This window comes from Chelonia mydas, chromosome 9, assembly GCF_015237465.2.
Source record: "Chelonia mydas isolate rCheMyd1 chromosome 9, rCheMyd1.pri.v2, whole genome shotgun sequence".
Lineage (NCBI taxonomy): Eukaryota > Metazoa > Chordata > Testudines > Cheloniidae > Chelonia > Chelonia mydas.
The window spans coordinates 2,291,951-2,315,269 of record NC_057855.1 but is presented as its reverse complement, the minus strand read 5'-3'; the positions used below and the strand labels follow the sequence as shown (position 1 = coordinate 2,315,269).

At 50.1% G+C, this 23,319-nt stretch overlaps 1 protein-coding gene across 1 annotated transcript; it reads left to right on the top strand.

The window, feature by feature from the left end:
* Nucleotides 1-2,137: 2,137 nt before the first annotated feature.
* Nucleotides 2,138-22,451, top strand: LOC102934211 (zonadhesin). The gene is made up of 17 exons (XM_027831153.3): nucleotides 2,138-2,188; nucleotides 2,915-3,156; nucleotides 3,928-4,092; nucleotides 5,034-5,161; nucleotides 5,888-6,156; nucleotides 7,116-7,324; nucleotides 8,084-8,228; nucleotides 10,031-10,281; nucleotides 11,315-11,444; nucleotides 12,493-12,661; nucleotides 13,806-13,985; nucleotides 16,741-16,871; nucleotides 17,975-18,174; nucleotides 19,297-19,435; nucleotides 19,911-20,051; nucleotides 21,069-21,180; nucleotides 21,413-22,451. Exons 2-17 carry the CDS (start codon nucleotides 2,971-2,973, stop codon nucleotides 21,540-21,542), a joined length of 2,685 nt encoding a protein of 894 aa, XP_027686954.3. The 5' UTR covers nucleotides 2,138-2,188; nucleotides 2,915-2,970; the 3' UTR covers nucleotides 21,543-22,451.
* The last annotated feature ends 868 nt before the right edge of the window (nucleotides 22,452-23,319 follow it).

Below are 23,319 nucleotides of genomic sequence, written 5' to 3'. Positions count from 1 at the left end.
GAGCGTCTCCAGTCTGGGGAGCTGCCGTGCAAGCAACAGTAGCCGCGACTCGAGTGAAACTCCCCACAGTCCCTTCTATTTGTAATTGTTAAGAAGGAATGTTAAGTCCTTGTGAAAGGTACTAGCCTGGCAGTTTTAGAGGAAGAGGGTCTGTGTCTTTGCTCACGTCCATTGGTGCGAATCAGCAGTATCCACTGAAGTCCATGGAGGTATTCCAGTGTAAAGCTCGAGTCAGCCAGAGGAGAATCAGGGCCACCATTGCTCCATTAGCCCATAGAACAGCTGCTGCCCAGGAAGCAGCAGGGCGACCTTCCCCCACCTTGTGTGCACGGGGTGCATGAGCTCTGTTCTGGAGAGCTCCTATCGAGGCAATAAGCGGTCCCCATTGGAAGGGCCTTCTTGGAACCGAGCCATGTGCCAGCAAACTCAGGATCCTGTCTCTGACGGCCCCCATCACCAGCTGCTTCAGAGGAAGGTGCAAAAAACCCTGCAGTAGGAAGACTTGGGGCATTGTGCCCCCACTAAAGTCTCCTCCTTATCCCTAAATTGTTCGTATGATTTCTTCTGTATATTTGAGCAGCACCTACGGACCCCAGCTGAGTTGGGGGCCCATTGCTCTGGGTACTGTCTAAGCAACAGAGGACAGCCCCTGCTCCGAAGCCCCATTGCACTCTGTCTAGGCAAGACAGGCGCAGGCTGCGGGAGGGAGTAAGACACAAGCAGAGTGAGCAGGGGTCTGGATTGTAAATGACCTGGGCCTGCCGGGATTGGGTTGGTTGGTTTGGTTTGTCGGGAAGGGATTAGGTGCAAAGGGAGGAGGACGGGAGAGGGGACAGTGAAGGGAGGAGGTAGGGGCAGAGGGGAAGGCCAGGTGTGCGGAGGGCAGGGGAAGAGTGGAGACTGGGAGGGAGTGAACGGCCAACCAGCAGAAGGACAGGACTCTCCAGAGTCAGAGCGTGGAAAGCCACTGGACACCGGTGACCCATCTCGGCTGCTTTCCACGGGCCACCAGCCAGCTGTGCGCTGCGAGAGACAAGCCACCGGAGGCGCGTTTCAGCCGACGTCCACGTCAATAGGTGAAAGGCTGGACTTGTATCCTGTTGCCTATTTCCGATCCCTGGATACAACCGGTCCCCGACCAGGCATCATTAGTCTGTCTGTCTGTCCTTCCCTGCACAAAGGGTTTCCACTCTGTCCCTGGAGAAAAACCTCAGCACAGAGCAGTCACCATATGCAGAGCATTCTAACCACCCTTTGCTTTCCTGGAACAAAGAGGGGAAGTTTCAAGAGAATTGCTTTGGGATCTTTTCCTTTCAGTGATGTGGGTTTTTCTTCTCACTTGCAGCAATCTCCTGTCCGGGAGGAAGCCATTACAATAGCTGTGGGAGCAGGTGTCCTTCCACCTGTGTGACTCCCTCTGCATTTAGCCCTTGCAGCTCCTTACCAGTGGAAGGCTGTTTCTGTAACGAAGGCTACATTCTGAGTGGAGACACCTGTGTGCCGGAGAGCAGCTGCGGTTGTGTGGATGGAAACAAGCACTATCATCAGGCAGGTTATCCTGAGCATCTTGAAACTGATTGAAAGAATTTGGGGTTTGTTCTCTGTCACTGTAACTAGTAACAATTAATACAGATTCACTTCATCTGATTTTAGATCAGTGGGTTCTGTGGATGTGTTTGTTCATGTAAATAATAACAATTCCTAGCTTTTACTGTATAAAGCACTTTTCAAGATCAGGTCTCAAAGCACTTTTCAAAGGAGGTCAATTTTGTGTAACAGATGGGGAAACTGAGGCACAGAGTGATCAAGTGATTTGTTTAAGATCAACCAGCAACAGAGCCAAGACTGGAACCTATGTCTCAGGAGGCCTGGGCCTGGGTACCATCTCCTCGGCCACACTGTCTCTCTTTGGAGGCACTTAATGGCATGGAGAGTATCACAGGCATTTAACTAATCCAAACTCCTTTGATTATGCACTCGGGTGACACTAGTCGATAGACTTTATATGATTATCTAGTCAAGTGCTTCTCCTTTCTCTCACAGCTGGGTGAGAGCTGGTTCACCCACCACGCCTGCACTGAGCGCTGCACCTGCAACAGCAATAACAACATCACCTGCACAGCCTGGGCGTGTGGAGAGCTGGAGAAATGCGGTGTTCAGGACGGGGAGCTGGGCTGTTACTCCCCTGGTGAGTTCTCCCTGAAAATGATTCCAGATGTGAGTTGAGTAATTAGACCTTTCTGGGCCAGAAGGGCTTTCTCCAGATACCTTGTTTGTTATGTGATGGACAGGAAGGAGCTGACGGCTGATTCTTGCCAGTGCAAAGAGACATTCAAAGACAAATCCCCTATCTTGCAATCACAGAGCTCCCTCCCCTGCTGTGGGAGTGAACATAGACCTTTGCAGGATCACTGGAGTTTGACCTGAGTAGGGAATGCAGAATCAAGCCCCAAATCACCCAATGCCACAAATGCAAACGATGAACTCAAAGGGGTTGATTTAGGAAAATACCAATGGGCTGTGAGGAGGGGAGGCAAATTAAAAACTACCAGGAGCCTAAATCGCTCTTGTCAAGTACTTGCGCACAGGGGTAGACACAGGTCATCTGCACTGTGCAGAAAGCCCGCAGGAGCAGGAACACGTCTCCGTTTTCTGGCACAGCTACCAGTGTGTACGTTTTTGTGCAGATCAGCTGAGATATCTCACTCAAAAAATTGGCCCTGAATGTGACTGGCATTAACCTGGAATGTCTTCAGTGGGAATTTGCCTTAGTAAGGAGGGGCAAGATCAGGCCCTTGGAGCCCACTTCAGGCCCTTTCATAGTGATGACACCCGTCACTAACACAGAAGTTGTTAATTAGCCGAGGTCACTATAAAATCCTCGAAAGTCACTGGACATTTATTTAACCTTCAGGGAGAGCATCCTGTCAGGTGGCAGGAGATCCCCACTACTTCACCTTTGACCAAGTGATGCACACCTTCCTGGGCACCTGCACCTACACCCTGGTCCGAGTCTGCAACAGCAGCAGTGTCGTTCCTGTGACTATCAGTGGCAAAAACGAAGACCGAGGACAAAGAGGGGCCACGTATCTCAAAGAGGTTTACATTGACATCTATGGCAACCGAATCACCCTTCAGAAGAATAAGGCAATCCTGGTACGTAGTGGGACTGTTGTATTTTGAGATCAGATAACTTAAAAGCAGCACAGAAAAACAGCCTTCGGAAAAGGGATCTTCACATTTTAGTAAGGGACAGGCATGCCTTTCGTTGATAGCCATGTGTATCACGGTCTGTGCGGTGCAGGTGTCGCTGTGTCGGTCCAGGGAAAGGTTTTGCCTCACCCATCGCATGTATCCCAGGACGGTGACATTGAGATGTCACGTAATTTCTTGCAGCACCTATTTGCAGTATGCTGCAGCACCAATGTCCCTTCGTGAGTCATTGTCTGCAGGGCTTGATCCCCGAATCTCTGGATCCAATATCATAAATTTCCACTGCCTGAACTAGCTAAAGAACCAGGGTTCACAGTCAAAAGCTGTAGCGGACTCAAACATCTCTATATGGCTTAGACACTTGCGGTCACAGAGAGCCGCACCAGGTGAGACTGGATGACATTCTTTTGCATTAGCTAACCAGGAACCAGAAATTAAATGGAGATGTATACTCAGCCCGGCTGGTGGGGAGGGACCTGGGCCCCAACAGTGACCCTTCCAGCTGCCTGGCTAAGGCATGACATAGGAATTCTGTCCAATCCTTGGCCAGAAGTGTGGTCGCTGCAGCCCATGAGGCCTCAAAGGTTGGAATTGTGAAGGGGCTAAAGTTCTGTTGGGGAATCCTCCAGATCCCCTGGAGAAAATAAACTATGAGCAGAAAGAACGTTACTAGGTGACTATGTTCTATGCTGACAAATGGTCTGTTGTCACCAGCTCAATAAGGAGAGAGTCCACACTCCGGTAAAGAACCGATTACGAGGCGTGTCAATAGGAAATGTGGGCATTTACATGGTGGTGGAAGCTGACTTTGGACTGCTAGTGAAATATGATGGAAATCAGCACTTGGAAATCAGCCTCCCAGAATCTTACTTCTCCAAGGTGAGATTCAGTGTGTTAAGAAAATAAAAGGCATCACTTCAAAGCTTGGATTTTCTTCTTCTGCTTTGCGGTTTGATTAGAATTTATTTTCTTCTCTTGCTTTATTATTACTGCTTGCAGTAACGCTGCCTGCACACACCCGTTGTTTTCTTCTCTTTTCCTTTTTACAACCAGCTACGGGTGTTTCAAAGGGATAGTTACAGGAAATGACAGAACTGGGTGCATAGCTGGCAGTTAGTTACAGAGACTACCCCCCCGAGTCCCCCACAATTTGAGTGGTTTACAGCGTCCTTCCCCTCTTTGTGGCGCACAAGGGATTCTCCAGACAAAACAAACAAACAAAAAGGCCCCTGTCCCTCTCCCTCCGCGAGTGAGGGAGTGAAAAAAGGTCCATCTCTCAGGCAGTCTGGCTTCTCTGCAGGCTCAGTGTCTTTCATCAGGGTTAGGGCTTGCCTCCAGCTCCGCCTTTGGGGTCACCCCTGCTTCATACCTGGTCCATCCAGTCTCAGGGGCGGCGAGGTCTGCGAGTGCCATCCTCTTTGCTGATCTGTCCCTGTAGCCAGCAATCTCTGGTCACTGCTCCTGTCGACGGCAGGCTCTCTCTTTTTAAGCTTTCTCCCTCCAGGCCTCCCAAGCCTTCCAGGTGTGGCCGGTTAGTGCTGACTCAGCCCAGAAGAGCTCGTTAGCCTCCTCTCTACTGGAGGGAGTGCGTGCCCCCTCCCAAGGCAAATGCCAGGAAGTCTTAGGGAGCCACAGATATGTTGCAATATCATTTCATTTTTCCATTGGTGCATTAAGATTTTACAGTGACGGCTTGAACTGGGAAGCGCTGTGCAAGTTACTAACCGATTTCTCGCAATATTTGTCCATATCTTTCCTTGGTCAGCAGTGGGGATGGGATGAGAGCCCCTTGGTTATGATTTTATTCTCTTCTGCTGTAGGTATGTGGCATGTGCGGTAACTATAATGGCCAGCGTGGGGATGAGCTGCTCATGCCCAATGGCATGCAGGCTAACAATGTCACACAGTTTGGAAACAGCTGGAAAGTGGAAGCCGACAGTGATGCGGGGTAAACGTGGCTCTTTTTCATTCCCCCGCTTGGGTTGATTCAGATCACATGCTCCCTTGCAGACATTTTAACCACATCCCTGCTCTAAAACATGCCAAGTAGAGGGAAATGCACTGGCCATGCTGCCTGGTGTATCTTCTGCACCTTCTTTGAGAAGCTGGCATTCTGTTGGGTCTCCAGCAAAGGCCACTGCCCCAGAAGGAAAGAGGTTCTTAAGTCTCGAAGGTCACAGAGGCATAGGGTGAAAGCTTTTTTCCCCTCTGTGATGAAAGTTAGTGAAATCTGTTATGTGTGTAGGAGTGGCTCAAGGATTTACCAATGAGCTACAGAACCGCTCACCAGCATTTTGTCAGGTCAAATCCAGTCCCATTCAATAACAATCTGAAGTCACTAATATTTCTGATAGTGTAAGTGAAGTGAACTAGTGGTATCGGTTATTCCCTAATGGACATCCCAGTTAGCTTGAACGGGCAGTCCCAGCAGAAATGCCAAGGATTGCATGAGCATTGCATCTGAACAACTTAGGGAGGTTGTCCCTCTGTGTCAGGGCTGAGACACGCTGATGGGGTGGTGAAAGCCGGCGGTGCTCCTGGCATATGGTGACTAGAGAGAACACTGCAGCCTCCGTCATTTGGCTCCTCTCACCAGCAGCCAACATTCCAGCCTGGGTGTCAGCCTGCACGGTCCTCTCCAAACTGAAACATGCCGTGTTGTGCTTTCTTGCAGCTGCTTGCCAGACACACAAGAAGAGCTGGGCCCACCTTGCACCGCAGAGGAGAAGCCAGGCATTGAAAACCAGTGCAATGTTTTAAAGTCGGACACCTTCAAACCATGTCACCATCTGATTGAGCCTGACCTCTTCATCCAGACCTGCATCTACGACATGTGTAAATATGATGGCATGCTGTCCACTCTCTGTGCCATCACACAGGCCTACGTGGACACCTGCAAGAAGCAGGGAGTCATCATTAAATGGAGGACCAGCACATTCTGCCGTAAGTAGACTCAGCGTAAACAGCCTGGCATTTCAATGGCTGACAGTGGCGTGAGAATTAACAAGCGGTGTTAGCTGGGTGGTTAATTAACAAATCAAAGATGCCAGGAAGATACAGTGTCATTAGCTGCAGTTAGGACTCTGTTACAGCATGGGCCTGTGTTCATAGCTGGGCCAAATCCTGAACATTTGCATCTCCCACTGAAGTCAATGGGAGTTAAAAGTGATCAACAGCATTCACAACTAGGCCCACTTCTGAGAAGCAGCTCTGTGGTGGGTTGGTTTGAGCAGCCGAGAGGACGTTGGTAGACACGGTAACAAGGCTACAATGAAGAAGGGAGATAAGGAGACTAGAGAGCATGAGCCCTTTGAGCCTAGTGCTGCCGTCCTTACATGGCTCGGACTCATTCCAAACTCCTCTAGGCATCCATGGCCGTGTTGCTGGAGGAAGGACTAAGGGTCTGTTGCATATGAAGAGCCAGATTTGCTTGCACACTCTGGCTAGCTTGTACCACTCCCGCAATGCAAGAGACAGAAATACAAATGTTGCCAGTCAGTTAAACCATGATTCTGGCTGTTTTGGGTCACCGGAGCAATGCAAAGCCGCTGGAGCACACTGGTGGATCTGGCCGTCACACTTTTCTTGTGTTTATTTTTTGAATAGTGACCAAGACTAGATGTGATACTGAACTAGACTGATGAAAAGCACATCTCAGAGCAATGCCCAGAAACTCAGACGTGCTCATGCTAGAATTGAATTGACAGCCTCTGAGGGGCTTACCTGTTTTCAACAATAAATGAATCCATAACTATGCCATCACCATTGCATCATAAAGAAGTAACCTTTAGTGCTCTGTTGCCATCCAAGTCCTTCCAGTCAGCACCAGGCATGTCTGCTCTGGAACATCGAATAGTTCTCTGGCATTTTGTAATAACGCTGTTTTTATTCTCTTCACACAGCATTGCCTTGTCCATCCAACAGCTATTACACTGAGTGTGCTTCTCCCTGCCCAGCCACATGTAATAATATTTATGCGTCCTCCCTCTGTGAAAAGCCAGCAGAATGCACGGAAGGTTGTGTTTGCAATGAGGGTTACGTGCTTAGCGATGACCAGTGTGTACTACTGAGCGATTGTGGCTGCAGGGATGATGAAGATAACTACTACAGCGTAAGTAGTTTCTGTACCAGGTGATTATCGGCTTTAACAGCTGTAAATAGCTGCTGGAGCATCTGCCTGCTGCCCTGGTGGGTCAAATAGAAATAAATCTGCAGTGACTAAACGGAGACACCTTGGATTTGATTTGCAGAGCTTCTGAGCAGCTGCAGCTCCAGATGAAGCCAGTGGAAGCTGCAGGTGCTCAGTGCTTTGGCAAATCAGAACCAAGGGATCATAGAATCATAGCAACACAGGGCTGGGTGGGACCTCCAGTGGTCATCGAGTCCATCCCCCACGCTGAGTATCTTAGGTGGGTCCTCCGAAACAGAGGCCCCAGAATCAGTGGCCCCTTTTGAAAATGTGGCTGCTGGTGATTTGCCAAAGGTCTCTCTGGATGTTTGGCCCTGTCCTGTTTTATGTCTAAATTAGCACACACCAGGCAATAAGACCAGCAGGTCTTCAGCTTTGTTGTCACTGTAGTGTAGCAGGGTAGAGAAAAGACAAGACTGTCTGTTGCAGTGAATCCAGAGGTAACATTGTATATGTTTGTCAGGGCACAAGCGAAGCTCTCAAGATTTCTCTGTGGCCCTAACGCAGCCAACGGAGTCTGGTATCCCCGCATGGGCTCTCCATGAGACTTGGCCTTGATTAGGCAGTCAAGGAATGGCCTGAACAGTCGATTACAGTTCACTTCCTTTGCTGCTGACCTTGTATTGCACACCTGAAGAAGAGCAGTGTCATGTATCATTAACACTGCATGCGTTCCCACAGGCTGGGGAGAGCTGGATAAAACCCCACTGCAGCCACAAATGCAAGTGTCAGAAGGACAACACCATCCAGTGCCAGCTCTATGGCTGTGATGCTTGGGAGATCTGTATTCTCAACAACAAGGGGAAATACCAGTGTAAACCGACAGGTATGTGCATCTAGGTCCTGGCAGGTGTGGGGGCGGGGGTGGGCACCAAGAGTCCATTCCACCCTCCAGTGTATCCAAGCCGGAGGCAGCCATTGTTTGTGTCACAAGGGAGGGCCATTTACCAGTGCACGGGGACCTTAGAAGCAGAGGTAACAGTAACGTGTGCCCACCCTGAGGCCGCTCTACACTGCCACTGCGGTGCAAAGGGGTCCCAGTGTAAACAAGAATTGGCCCCCAGTGCTTCTGTAACAGAAAATTCACTTATCATTTTCCAAACATGACAGAACACAAGGGCTCTGACCCTCTGTGGCCTTGCTCCATGTGTTGTCCTTTTCACCTGCAGAAAGCTGGGGCAAAGTGGGCATAAAACGCTCACAGACGTTCCACTGACTTTGCCCCTCTGGATGTGATGGTGCAAGGAGTAGAGCCGTGGCGAATCAGGCCTGCATTTGCAATAAGTATAATTCCATTTCAGTCCTGACTGTCTGAGTGATAGTATGGTACTGATCGGAGAACATGGCAAGGTCTCCACTCTCTGAGTGATGTGTTCTCCTAACAGACACCGAATTTGTGGAGGAAAATGGAACAACAGATTGAGATGTATTTTTTTAAGGAGAAACTAACCTGATATTTGGTTGGTAACAAAGATACAAAAGGCAACAAGTTCCTATGTTATCTCTGCCAAAGGTCAAATTCAGATTACAGCGGAGAATGAAGTTTAAAAAGAAGGAAAGACTAGTGCCTATGAATCCATTGGCAATTACTCCATTGTCCTCCAGTGCATGGCTAGCCTGAGAACAACAATGAAAGAAGAGGAAAAAAAATATCACCAGGGATCAGAGCTGGACAAATGTTACCTGTTGAATGTGGCTGTCAAGGGATTGGGTTGTTTCTCATCAAATAATTGATTTGATTAATCAGTTTCTCAGATGTCTGACCAGCTCTGCTAGAGATGCTCTTGTATTTCATTGCCAAGCAAATAATTCCCCAGCTGTGATTTGCAGAGCAGGGTGGCATATTTTCTGCCGTGTAGCTGGCCAGTGTGGAAGGATGATAAAACTCCAGCCTCTTGCCTTCCCCATGTGAGCTGTCCTAGCACTCCTGTGGCACCAGAAGGAAGCAGGGCCTGTGTTTAGGAGAGCACTGGGATTTGGATTGTGGCTGGCCCCTGCATGGGCGGATGGAAAAGGGGAGAAGCCTTCTTGCACCCCGTCCTTCTCCTTTGTGCACTTTCATGGGGGTCAGCCACATCCTACCCCTTTATTGCTTTTATCCAACACATTAAAAGCTGGTTGCAAGGTCTCGCAAACAGCAATAAATACAAAGACCTCAGAGGTAGGTGAGAGGCAGGTCAGAGCCGGACAAAGTGTCATTTCAAACATAGACACAAGGTGTAAAGGCCCCAACATTGTGTTGCAACTTATTGAAATTCCGCTGTTGGGCAATGACCGAACTGGCACTTCTTCGAGCCCACTTTAAGCCCACTGCATTGTCATGGTGAGACTCACCCCTCTGCAGAGGAACCGTATGTGCCATGCACATCTCACAGGGCCTGTGAACCACTCAAACCTTGCTTCAGCCCAGAGGACTTCCACTGGCTCTCGGCACAGAGATGAGTTTCACCATCTGCCGGCCGGTCTGTGTGTCCGTACTGTGGTATCTGAGCACCTATCGTAGCTTTCATAGGAAAGCATGTCATAACTCACCAGCCCTTTATTAAAACTGAGCCACAGCACAGACTCGGCCCTGTTTGACTGGGCTCTGCATATACGCTGGAGGTTAATGTGACTGTTCTCTGTTAGGCTTTGGGAAGTGCCTCATCATTGGAGATCCACACTACCTGACGTTTGATGGCTTGATGCATCACTTCCAAGGCAAACATACATACATGCTGTCTCAGACTGTCTCCAGCATCCCCGACCGCCTGCCATCCTTCAGCATTGAGGGAAAGAACAAGCTTTTCCCTGGAGTGTCCCACATTTCTTTCCTCCAGGAGATACATGTCACCGTTTACAATCACACAGTGTGGTTCAGGCAGAAGAAGCAGCTTGTGGTAAGAAGTGCATTAAGCTGCACACTCCTAGTGCTGTAACATCAAAAAATGTGGAGTGACCAATAGGGATTCCTGACCATTTGTAAGGTGTGCTGATTATGCCACTTAGGGTTTCTAGACTGCAGCAGAATGTCTCATGGTCTCTGAATGGGCCTATGAAGAACATAAATGCTGCTGTCTGGTTCCAAAATGGACTTTAAGCGTAACCACTGGAAACTCTGTCTCGTGTTTGCTCAGAGTGAAGTCTGATGCTGGCCTCAGGAACAATGCCTGAGTGCAGATGCGGGGCTGTATTTAAATAGGCATTTCACAGAATACGCACCACTATATTTGAGCCCTTTCTGCAAACTAACTAGCACACAAAGCTTCTCAGTGTCTCAGCTTCTCATCATACTTTGCAAAGATTAAGCAAGTATCTCCCACAGCTGCCTTGTGAGGTAGGTAAATATGGATAATGGTCCCCACTTTATAGATGGGGAAACCGAGCCACTGAGAAGTCAATGGACCTGCTGATGATATCAGCGTCAGAGCTGGGTTTAAAATCCCTGAGTTCCTGGCTCCCAGTCTCGCTCAGGCAGGTCAGTAAACAACACTGCACTCTGGACCCAACAAGTCAGCTATTCCCAACAATGGGTCACATTTCTGCCTGGCACAGCGTGATGTGCTTTCCCAGCGTGGAATCACAAATGGGGCAGCTTGGGTTGGTCTTGGGAGGCACCCCCAGAGACAGGCAGCTGCTGCTGCTGCTAACACTTCTGGCAGTAAAACCTAGTCACTGTCTTTTCTAGCCAAACCCCAGAGGGCTCCCAGAGTGGTATGAAAATATTGAAATTCAGATCAATCCGGCTTCTTTCCACACAGCATTTAGCTACAGTGAGGAGATGAACATCATTTGTTTATGGTTATCGCTGTCTGAAAATTTCATTACAAAACCTGACAACAGGAAAGGTTAGCTGAGTGTTACATACCTCCGCTGGAAGCAGGTCTGAATTTGATCTGTCCACTGAGTTATAAATAATTCTGTCTCTGTTAGCTGGATGGAGTGAAAACCATCCCCCCTGCCCAGCCTCATGAAGGTCTTCGCATATACCAGAGACCAACAAGAATTTACATGGAGACAGATTTTGGCTTATCGATCAGCTATGATGGTGCTGAAAACTTAGGTAAGAATGACCAAGAGAACTCACTGTAGAATGCATTGAATGCCATGTCCTATCGGAGATTCCAATCCCAAAGTAAATTGTGAACTTGCATTGTCTAACTGCATGATTCTTCTCTGTAATATAAAATCCCAGATAACCGGTGACAAATTATTTCCCGGGAACTAGAGAGACAGCAATACTGGCATCTTCTGTCTGGACCCCCAGAACATCATTGGTTTGGGTAGAACGGGGCGTGGATCCAAGGTGTTTATACACCGAATCATAGTCCCAAAGCCTTAAAATCCCAGCTGTCTTGCAGGAAAGGAAGGTCTGTTTTCCAAGAACTCAATGATATTCAATAGAATTCACCTTGCAGGGTGGGAGATCCCTTAGGTTACATCTGCACTGCAATAAAAAACCCAGGGCACTGAGCTCCAGAGCCTGAGTCAGCTGACTTGGGCTCGCGGGGCTTGGGCTGCAGGGCCAAAAATAGCTGTGTAGACATTCAGGCTCAGGCTGAAGCCCCGGCTCTGAGATCCTCCCTCCTCACAGAGCCTCAGATTCCAGGCTTCAGCCCGAGCCCGAACATCTGCTCTGCTATTTTTAGCCTGGCAGCCCAAGCCCCGCAAGCCTGAGTCAGCTGGTCTGGGCAAGCCGCGGCCGTGCTGCAGGTCTTCCATTGCAGTGTAGATGTACCATTCCAGAGCAGATGGACTGTATCGGAGAGGTGAGTCGAGGGTATATGTCAGTCTGTAGGGTGTGTGGGGGAGAAAGTGAGATGTGCGCACAAGTATGTGGGCTGTGTAGGAGCCCTTGGGCAGAGGTGTCCTATAAATAAGGGTAATTATTATCAACGAGCAGTGATTCCCTTTATGTCGCCCGTATAAGTGGGCCTAGCCCTGGAGGAGTTCTGAATGCAGGTCTGTCTCCCATGCACAGGGCACCTGCCACATTCTCAGCCTGTGGCATGGCTCATGCTGGGGGGCTGCCTAACTTTCCGTTCTGTGTCCCCTGTGCACTTGTGGCTACGAGTTTCTTTCTATCCGCTTTTCCTTCTGGCCCCCATTAGATATAACCCTGGCCAACACCTACAAGAACAAAGTCGAAGGCTTGTGCGGCAACTTTGATGGGAAGTATAAAAACGACTTTACCAAGCCAGATGGCACTCAAGTGAAGGATGTGGATGTGTTTGGGGAAAGCTGGAAAGTCCCCATCACAAGAACATTCTCCCGGCGCAGGTACTGGCCCTACATATATACAGACCAGACTTGGCTCCTGAAAGGAGTTCATTAAACCCTAGTTAATGCTCCAGGAGGTAATGCACTGCGTAGTGCATCTCTGATCTTTCTTCTCCCTCTCTGGGTCCACTTATGTATTTGTCCTGCTCACTGCTAAGGTGAGGAAGTGACAGCGCCCTTGCGTGTGGAGAGCATGGGCCTGAGGCATCACTGCATTGGTCCAGTTTCATGCCAATGACTTCCAAGGAGTCAACCCCATAAACCCAGAGGGATAGAGAGGTGACTCAGACCCTGTGTCCAGCTGGACTCTCAGGCCTTTCTGCAGGAAGGTGTCAATTACTCCTCCCTGCCTGTTGGGAGGGATGATCCAAGGGAGGGCAGGCTCCATTGCCAGCATCTGCCCTCCCTCTGGGATTCTGTCAGGGACTGCCGTGATCCCTGCCAAAGCAGGCTGCTGTGGCGATGGTGTCAATTCATTGCACCTCCTCGCTTCCCTACCTAGGCTCCCTTCCCAGCCACATGGACAGTGCTGACCCACCGTTAAGTCCCTGACCCAGAGGGTTTTTTCCCCTGATAGTCAAAGAGCAGATGGCATGAGTTAGAACACTGCTTGTTGCAGCAGGCTGTCCGGTAGAACGTAAGCAAACAATATACAGGCCCGGGGCGACCCAAATGTGTCCCAGGAGTCAGATACACAGAGTCAGGTTGGCCTTCAGGCACCTGGCAATGGTCCATTAGCGCCCTTGGCATTGAAAAGTGATGGTACCTTCGAGATACAATTGTCCTAGTTCAGCTGTGTCATTGTGGCCACCCCTTGAGAGGCATCTAGTGGGCTGGAGGCAGGAATTGCTGGGTGAAATCTCTGGCCTGTAGTTTGCAGGACATCTAACTGGATGGTCGTAACGGTCCCGTCTGACTTTAAAATCCAGGAACCGGTGAGATCCTGTGGAGGCGCTGTAATACTCCTCTGATGTTGTGTTCATCCATCTCCTTCAACGTAGGTGCCAGGATCCTAGGTCTATCCGCTTAAACTTAGACCTGCCCATGGCACTGCACTAGCTCACTGTACTACCAAGAGCATATTCAGGTGAATGCTGGACATACCGAGAAAACGGATGGTCAGTCAATCTTTTATTCATTGCAGGCGAGAAGTCCTTTCAGACGAGGAGCTTGACAATGTCGAGTTAAACACAGGGCTCGCTGGAGGCTGCGATCCCCGTGAGCTGAGCCTTGTGAACGCCACTTCCAAGTGTGGGATTCTTACCGATCCAAAAGGTCCCTTTGTAAAGTGTCAGTCCAATGTCTCCGTCGAGTTCTTCCAGATGTGAGTACCTTAGAGACACACACGCTGTTCTCCTGTTATTCTCTCCTGATCCTGGCAAGTGCTGCCAGTGTAGTCCTTGGAAATTGAGGGGGACTCAGGCCCAAGATTTGCATTAGCAAGTGATAAGATTCTGCTTGAGCATTTTTCAAGGGTATGTTTGTGTCTCTGTCTGATGAGGAATTCGCGCTATCCCTAGCTCTGAAAGGTAGCGTAGCAAAGCGAAGACTTGCCACCGGCGGCGCCTCCTGCTGGTCGTCTGGGAATTAGCTCTTTTCCAGCCTGGGAGTGCCCTCTGCTGGCAGGTGGCTCACCTGCCTCAGGCCCAGTGTCCCTCCCAGACCCCGGTGCCCCTTTACCTCGGGGTTCTGCCCCCACAGTACCCCCACACTCTGGGTCTCCCCTCCCGGGGGAACCCCCAACCCTCTAAACCCACCTTGCCTCAATGACCAGGGCCGGCTCTACAGTTTTTGCCACCCCAAGCAGTGAAAACAACTGCCACCGCCGCGGAAAAACAGCCCCCCCTTTCAAACTGCCGCCCCAAGCACCTGCTTGGAACGCTGGTGCCTGGTGCCAGCCCTGTCAGTGGCTACTGCCAGCCATCATCTAGCCCCCTGTCCCTGGGGCAGACTGCAGCCTGTAATGGCCACTCATCATTGGCAAGGAGGTTGGACCTGCTGCCTTTGCCCATCCCTGGGCTGCCCCTCTGCAGCCCCAGAACCTTCTTGGGCCTTTAACAAGGCCTCAGCCTGGGGGTTTACCAGGCTAGAGCTCCCCAGCTCCTCTTGCCCTTTTTCCCAGCACTGCTCTGCTTCAGATACCCTGCTCCCAGGCAGCCAGCCCTTCCCAGGCCAGGGCTAGAGAGAGACACTTCCAGCTCCTGGCCCCCAGCCCTCTTATCAGGGCCAGCTGGGCCCGGACTGAGCTGGCCACAGCTGTGGTCAGCTACTCCCTCAGCTGCTCTCACTGCTTTTCCCAGCCGCAGCCCTCGCCAGGGCTGCCTTGAACCCCTGTTCTGCCGTAGTGGGCAGCTGCCCCACCACAGGTAGCTTTCCCCTTTTGTTGCACAGCCATGTTTGCACGGGTAACCCTTACACTTGCAAGCTAGATTTCTGAGAGACAAGGTGGGGAAGGGAATATTTTTTATTGGACCAACGTATTTTGGTGAGAGAGACAAGCTTCTGAGCCACACACTTCTTCTTCAGCTCCGTGTGGCTCACGAGCTTGTCTTTCTCACTAACAGGGATTTGGCCAATAAAAGATACCAACTCCCCCACCTTGTCTCTCTAGCATCCTGGGCCCGACACGGCCACACCTACGCGGCATACAAGCTGGATTCTTCAAAGGAGCCTAAGGAATTTAGGAATCCAACACCCATTAAAATTCAGTGAGATTCGGGTGTCTAACTCCCATAGGCTCCTTTGGAAATTCCAGCTGTAATGTTTAGTGACTTGTAAAATGCAGCCTTTATGCTCCTGCCAAAAAGGCTGAAACTGTCAGTGCCACTTCTTGCCTGTACCACGCAGGCATCTCCCAAGGACCATAGTCATTTGCCCTGTTGGCTTCAATGAGAACTTCCTCGGTTATGTTTCGGGCCTCTGCTAGCATCCTGCAGTTTGCTGGTAACTCACTTGAAACCTCTGGGGATCCCATTGATTCATCCCATCACAGGCACAGACACAGGCCTGCCAAGGCTCCTGCACCTAGCAGGCTGCACCTGCAGTTGGGATCCTTCCGTCAGCGTGTAAATGTCATGGGACCCACATCTACCACAACAGTGCATACACTGGATGTGCAAACACAGTTAACACCCGCTGTATGGCCCCTTTATGCTGCCAGAGTGATGTGAAGGGACTTTAGTTGAAAGGAGTCAGGCCCCCTATTCATTTGCCAACGAATAATGAAACTCCTCACTCGACACCTCAGAACTTCCCTGGATGGTCTGCTCTGTCTTCTCAGTAAGGGCCTGATTTTTAGAGGGGCTTAGCACCTGCCCCCCCCCACACACACACACACACTGAAGTCAGAGGAATGTTACAGGCATTAGACAACTCTGAAAATCCGGCCAATGTTCAAGATGATGAGGTCAGGTGACAGGGTCACAGTGGATCAATGTTAATGGTGAGTGTGCATATGGGACGGGTCTGGGGGGGGGTGGGATGAGGCCAGGTCTACACTATAAACTTAGATCAATACAATTACACACCCTGAGCAATGTCATTATACTCACCTAACCCCGTGTAGACAGCGCGATATTGACGGGAGAGTGTCTCAAGATGACATAGCTACAGCCTGTCCGGGAGGTGGATTAACAGCGCTGAAGGGAGACGCTCTCCCGTCCCGTCGGTATAGCAGCATCTTCACTGAAGCCCTCCACTGCGCCGATGCAGCGTTTAGACCTGCCCGGAGTGTGTGTATGGGTGTGTGCTCTCAAACATAGCTGCACTAGGAAATCCTTCGCCTCCTAGCAAAATGCCGCCCCTTATCAATCTGAAACAGCTGTGTCAGCAAACAGGAACAGAGAGGCCGAAGGAATGGCCCTGCTCTGAAATACTCATGTCCCTGCTTCTTGCGTGGGCGTATGTGCATATGCTGCATGTTAGCTGCAGCCACTGTAGAACAAATGGCCTCATCTTCCCAAGGACCCACAACTGTTTCCTCTCTCACGCTACTCAGTCAGCAAAGGGCCCCATGTGGAAGCAGGGGAAAAGCAGTAACTATTGCATTCGGCATGAATGCCTTCTCATGTTGCACACAGGGGCTGTGCCTTTGATCTGTGTGTGGAAGCCGAGAACAATGCTGTGCTGTGTCGGCACCTGGAGCAGTACGCACTGGTCTGTCAGGAGAACGGGATCACTTTGGAAAACTGGAGAGCGCAGACGCCTTGTGGTGAGAATAGAAGAGCCCTTTATAGGACCCAGAAATCAGGGTTTGCCGCTGGGAAGATCCCCCAGGATCTGAGGTCTGGTTCTTTACCTGGAAGCTGCCAAGAGTCAGCTCTTTACTGGGCTTTAAAAATAACCCTAACTCCATCCTCCCCTCAGCTCTTGCGGTGTCTTTGCATGGATCCAGGGGCACGGGCCAGTTGGCATGCTGGCTCAACCAGCCCCCTCCTGCTCTCCCTCTTCTGAATTGTCTTACTGAGTCCTAGGCTGGCTTGTCTCGCCTAGGCCCTGTTTCAGCCAGCTACTCAACAGAGCTAGGAGAGAAACTGTTTTTCTGTCTTACGAACATTCTTTAAGAGACTGTGTAATTTTCCCATCCCAAATCTGGATGAAAAGCCAAATCTTGAAAATTTTCACCAACCAAAAATCTGAAAAGAAAAAAAAACTGTTTGGGTCAATTGAATCCCTGCCATTTGATAATTTGGAAATGATTTGCTTCAGCCTTGGCCTTTTTTTAGTCCATATTTACTACCATTTTGGCACAGAAAGTCATTTTGCCTTGAAAAAACAAATCTTTTCACTTTGAAAATCCCATTTTAACAATCTTGAAACTTTTCCCCCAAACTTTTTGAGTTAGAAGATTCAACAGAACCACCTGGGCTTTGCAAACAGGGCTGGTTTCAATCAATCCACCTTTTTTGGTGAAAAACCTGATCACCAAAAAATTCCCGATCACCAGCTCTAGTACTTAAGCACATGGCTGACTTTAAGCATGTGAACAGTCGCACTGAGATCACTGATCCGCAGACCTGAGAGCAGGAAGCATGTGCAAGATTAATTCTGCCATTTCCTAACTCTCGAGTGCCTGAATTGCAACTTGAATGTTCTTCTAAAACATATATGGACCATTTCACCTACCCCTGAAATGCAGCCACCTCTGGGGTAGGAAGGGCAATATATAAATAACACCCAGCAGTGGTTCAGGACTGCGGAGGAAGGACGCCTTCTCCAGCTGAAAGCACAGTGGGGATTTTCACGAGGCTCAGCGTATGTCCCCATGTGTAGTAGCGCCCTGATACAATTTGGCTCTCCCAATTTTTCTTGCAGAGATGCAGTGTCCCCCAAACAGCAAGTACAGCAGCTGTATGACTGCGTGCCCAGATTCCTGTGGCAACCTGGTGGCCTCCTCCGAGTGCGAGTCGCCCTGTGTCGAAGGCTGCGAATGCCTCCCTGGATACGTTCTCAGTGGCTATGACTGCGTGCCCTACAAGGAGTGCGGCTGCAGCTTCCTCAACACATATTATAAGGTATGGTAGGAAGTGCCTGAGGAATGCCAGCCTGGCACACTCTGAGAGGTGATCAGCACCTGGTGTCGAGTATTACTCCCCCCATTAGTGATTTCCTTTCCTTCCCGCTCTCGTCAGCATGCTGCTCTCGGTTAGCAGCCAACAGCAGTTCATGCCCTGACATCCTGGGCCCTTGAGAGAGGGAAGGCAAAGGAAGGGAACAGCAAGCACCGCCAGTGTATCTCTGACACGCTGTCTGCGGGAAGCATGCAGAGCACTGCAGTAAGAGCATGCTCTCTGGGATCCCATGTGCTTGCCCTGCGAAGTCCATGTTCATTCTGTCCCATGGTTGCTCTGAATAATTACACATGGGAATCCGAGAGTAAGATTATACCCTGGGGTTCCAAAGATGTAAAAATCCAGTTACAAAAGTCCGGATTAGTACCCTCGCTGTGGGCCTGATCCTATGAGGTGGCGCTAACATGGGATGTGCTCAAAATCTTGCAGAACTAGACCCTGCATGAAGATTTCTGCAAATAGGGCCTGACCCTGCGAACTGAGGCGCACCCTGAGGCAGGCTCAGACCTCATGGAAGCAGCTTCATGGCTTGAGGTTTAAATGCTATAGCTCTGATGTGCACCAGGACTAAACCTGAACAGATCACTATTCAAGACAGCTCTCTGTGAGGATCAGAGGAACATGCCGGGTGTTTGCCAGAGGTGTGGCACGTGGCACAGAGCTACGTGGCCATAAGCCCCCATAGGATGGGAGTGCAGCGGGCTGCAGCTGCTGCTGTCTCTGGTCCCAAGCTCTAATTGGATGTTGCCTGGCTGCACAGGGCACTGAGCTGGGGTGAGGATCCATCACTCATTCTCAGACCCTTGGGTGACCTTTTTACTTGGGCTCTGCTTTAGTCCTTAGGAGCAGGCCTAGGGCTTCCCAGGCTACCGGGGTCCCTAGGCTGCTGGTTTGCTTTCTGTACGTACCTTACCCAACCGCAAAGGGCCCACTCCTGCTCCCACTGAAGTGAACAGGACATTTGGTATAGACTTAGTGGGAACAGGATTGCGTCCCTAGTGCATCCTTCGTATTGTCCTGGCTGATTTGATTAGATGCCTTTACACCTTAGCTGTTCTCTTCCAGACTGGAGAAACGTTTGTGACCGATGACTGCTCTCAGGCTTGTGAGTGCACAACTAGTTCCAGCGTTGCCTGCACCCGGGCAGCGTGTTCCAGCAGAAAGATCTGTGCCATCGCTAACTTCACCCGCGGATGCTACATACGTGAGTCAATTCCTAACCACGCTGCTTGGTCTCTGGGGCTGTGAAGTCTTTGCTGTGTGTTTGTCTACCAGCGAAATGCAGCACTGTGGAGGGTCTTGTAGCTGTGTTGGTCCCAGGATGTTAGAGAGACAAGGTGGGTGAGGTCATATACGGGAAGAAGACCTGAGGAAGAGCTCTGAGTGGCCCAAAGCTCATCTCCCTCACCAACAGAAGCTGGTCCAATAAAAGCTATCCCCTCCCACACCTTGTTGTGTTATGTGGGGACAGTGGCACCAGCCTTGTACGGAAAAACCATTGACTGGAGCACAGGACGAGCATCCTCAATTGAGCTGATATGGGATGGCAATCACCAAAGGGTAGTGCCCTAAAAATACAGGGCTGGTCCAGTATGACTGGTTACTGGAACCTACAGCAGAAAGCATCACCGGGGTAGGCAATTCTGAGATGCTGACCTGTTTCTCTCTCATTTCTCTAGCTGGCCCATGTCTGCAGAATCTTTGTGAGAATGGTGGGACTTGTATTGAGGATACAAGCGAATCCAGCAACAGCTCTTCCAACTTCACTTGTGCGTGCCCTGACGGATACGAGGGGCCTCTCTGTGAGGCTGAAACACCAGGTAAAACAGCTATTTTGAATGTCATTCGAAAGTTAAGTGCTGCAGCAGCAGAAACCTTGTGCGCTGAGTATGGACAGTGTGGCCCAAAGGTCACAGAAAGGCCACGTGACCAGGACATACAGAACCTGATTCTGCTCTCGGTTACACTTGTGCAAATCAGGAGTTGCTCTGCTGAAGGCAGTGGAGTGAGGCCAATGAGAGAGCAGAATCAGGCCCATGCCACGTTTTAGGGCACTAGATTTAACCACACTGGTCTAAGGGTCCAATCCTGCAAACCCTTGATCGTGTGAGTAGTCCCACTGAAGCCCTTTAGAGTACTCCTGTGTGTAAGGGCCTGCAGGGCCAGCGTCGTGGTCCCCTTGAGGTCAGTGGAAGGTCTCCCATTGCGTGGAGCAGGACGCATGCTCTGCAGTGCTGACGGAGGCGTTCCAGCCAAATGGCATATTCACATTAACAAACGGCTGCTTAGTAGAACAGCCTGTCGCCATTAGCGGGGTCGCAGCTCCACACCCTGCAGGAGTTAGGAGAGGCCTTGGCACACCTGTGTCTGGGTGGCATCACAGAGACGGGGCTCGGACGCTCCCTGCCCGAGGAGCAGTTCACATCACGCCCAGGTACCTGTGCTTCTGCACTGGGTTATGCCGTAGGATAGCCTCCTGCAGCGCCCTGCCCTTGTGGCTGCAGAAGGGGTGTGCGCCAGATTACCGAGGCGCACATGGGGGTGCTCTGTTTGGAGGGAAGAAAGTTAGACCTCCAAATGGGGAACAGCTGTTAGCTCTGGTAGCTCGCTGGAGAGATGGTCCAGCCCAGGGCTGGGCAGCACTGGGGCCTGGATCTGTCCCAGGCTTGCATTCCAGAAGCCCATCTACACAATGTCAGTCAGTCAGACAGACAGACACATTTGCTGTTTGGATCATGGAGCTAGCAGTTCCATAGTAAGTCTGAGATGGCATTTCCAGCACTGTTCCCTTGCACTCATCTCCTGTGTACTAAACCAGGCTCGTATTTCTCACTCAGTTGTCCCATCGAAACCTGGCAACTCTCTGGTCTACATCATTGTGGGAGTTTCAGCAGGAATCATCGTCCTCGCTGCGATCATCTCCCTGGTTGTGTGGCTATCCAGGTTAAGGTACGGCATTTCCCAACTGCTGCAGCTCAGCAGGGCCGAGGGGCATCTCCCCCAGTTCAGGGTTTGTCAGCTCTCAGAGCATTCACACTATGTACATCATGCCTCAAACCCAGAACAGCCAGGAGTGGGCCAGACTATTCAAGGCACCATTTTAAACAGTGTCTGATCTCTGTTGCACCGCCGGTAAGAAGAGGAGTGCAGCTTTTTATTTCTTGTTAACTTTTCTTTACAGAATTAACAGGAAAAAGTCACTGGAATTCCCCAGAAGGAGGAATTCGTCTTTGACCCAATCAAGAGATGCGCTGGACCAGAACTCACGTGTGCCAGACTACATTTCCCTTACCAATGCTGCATTTGAGTAGGATGAAAATCAGTCACGTTTTAATTACTGGCATTTTTTTCTTCCATCTGTTTGTTTTTGTTGTTTTTTTTTGCTGTTGTATTCTAACAAGTGTTTCTAACCCTTTCCTAAACAATAATAATGTCTAATAAACCACTGTATTTCTGAATGCTCTAATATGCTCTGTTCTTCCTAATGTCTCCTGCAAACCCTTGTTGAAGCCACTTCGTCCTGACTCACACTAGAGATCTCATTGACTTCAGGTGCACTGCTCGTTTGAGTCGGGACTGGATGGAATTCACCCCGCACAAGGCCTAGCAACAATTACTTCCCACATGGCCTAGACACCACTAACGCCCCACGTCAGCCCAGAGAGCCCAGTGCTGGCTCTGTACAATTATCCACTGACATCAGTGGGTTTCCTTGACTATGCCAGGAGGTTTGGATCAGGATCTCTTTGCTGGTCTTCCATTGAATTTCAGGTTTGCTGTCAATTATATAGGGGATGAGCAATAATTAAGTCTCTCCTTTGTTCCTGCTGGAATATTACTTACTATTACTCTAAAAACCATTACGCTGCCCCCTTATGTGTGTGCACACTCTCTTATGTGCTGATTCATTCACATCCCATCAGCAGGGCTGGATTTCCAATTAGGCACAGTGGGTACGTGCCTAGGGGCGCTGGCATTCTAGGGGCACCTTACCTCTCTGAAACGGTGTGCAACACTAAGGTCAGCTGTAGGCAGGGGGGGCACTAAAGATGCTGTGCCTAGGGGCACGTAAAGTGTAAATCCAGCTCTGCCCATCAGCCAGGAGAGTATTTGGAAGCTACGTGAATGGTTGGGTGGATGAAAAGTGCATTGTTCTGCCAGCACATTCAAGAACATGGCCTTTGTCTGTACATTCAGAATGTGCAGCTATTGAGGAGAGAAGTGGATATAAATGGGGGGGGAAAGGCTTTATATTTCTTATCTAATGAAAATAAAACCAAACAGGGTTAGGGACCTGCTCTGGCAAACAAGCACTGTCGCCATCGGAATTTCGTGGCAATTATAAAAGCCTCATTTTCACCTGCTCCAAACTAGCTGCCTGTTGACAATGATCAGACTCTTTCTCCTACATGCTAAAAGCCCAATTCTGCATAGTTCAGAGAGCTTTCATCAGGCGCTGAGCACACTCAGTGCCCATTGCAGCCAGCAGGAGCTGAGGGAACTCAGGATCCTGCAGGATCCAACCACAGGCCTCCCTGAGCTGCCAGGCCCATATTCGCACATTTAGAGCAGATTCCTGGGTTTCCATGGATTTGTACCTTTTCCCACTTGATTGCAGTGAGGATTCCCTCACTTCCCCACTGAAAACCTTGTCAACAATTCAGGCCTGAACCGATGCCAAACTAAGCGCACAGCAGCGTTCTGTGGCACGGAATGAACTAGTCCGTGTCAGCAGTGCCCCTTCAGAATGACACCGTGTAAAAAGTATGATTGTTCTCCCTCTCCTATGGGTCCCATGATCCTCTGACATGAGCTGCCAGAGGCTTCATACTTGTGTCGCTCCGAACTGTTTTCTTTTAATCTCTGATCACACCAGAGCGAGCCGGATGCCGGGTGCAAAGCCAGCTTCCCCCATGCAGCTTCCTGCTGTGTCCACAGGGAACCTGTTCCCATGCCACTGTCCCAGGCCACAGATGCCTGCTGGACACGATCAGCTGAGAGCATCAGACTCACCTCACTAGTAGGACTTTACCTGATGTTACAAAAACCAAGCACTGAACATGTGGCTGCAGGGGAGGAGATTCTGTG

What these genes read in the sequence shown, in the direction of transcription:
- LOC102934211 (XM_027831153.3), top strand. Translation starts at nt 2,971, where the DNA reads ATGCACACCTTCCTGGGCACCTGCACCTACACCCTGGTCCGAGTCTGC. An exon ending in GAAGCCGACAGTGATGCGGG is followed by an intron (nt 5,162 to 5,887) that starts GTAAACGTGGCT and finishes GCTTTCTTGCAG; the next exon opens with CTGCTTGCCAGACACACAAG. An exon ending in TCCTCAACACATATTATAAG is followed by an intron (nt 18,175 to 19,296) that starts GTATGGTAGGAA and finishes GTTCTCTTCCAG; the next exon opens with ACTGGAGAAACGTTTGTGAC.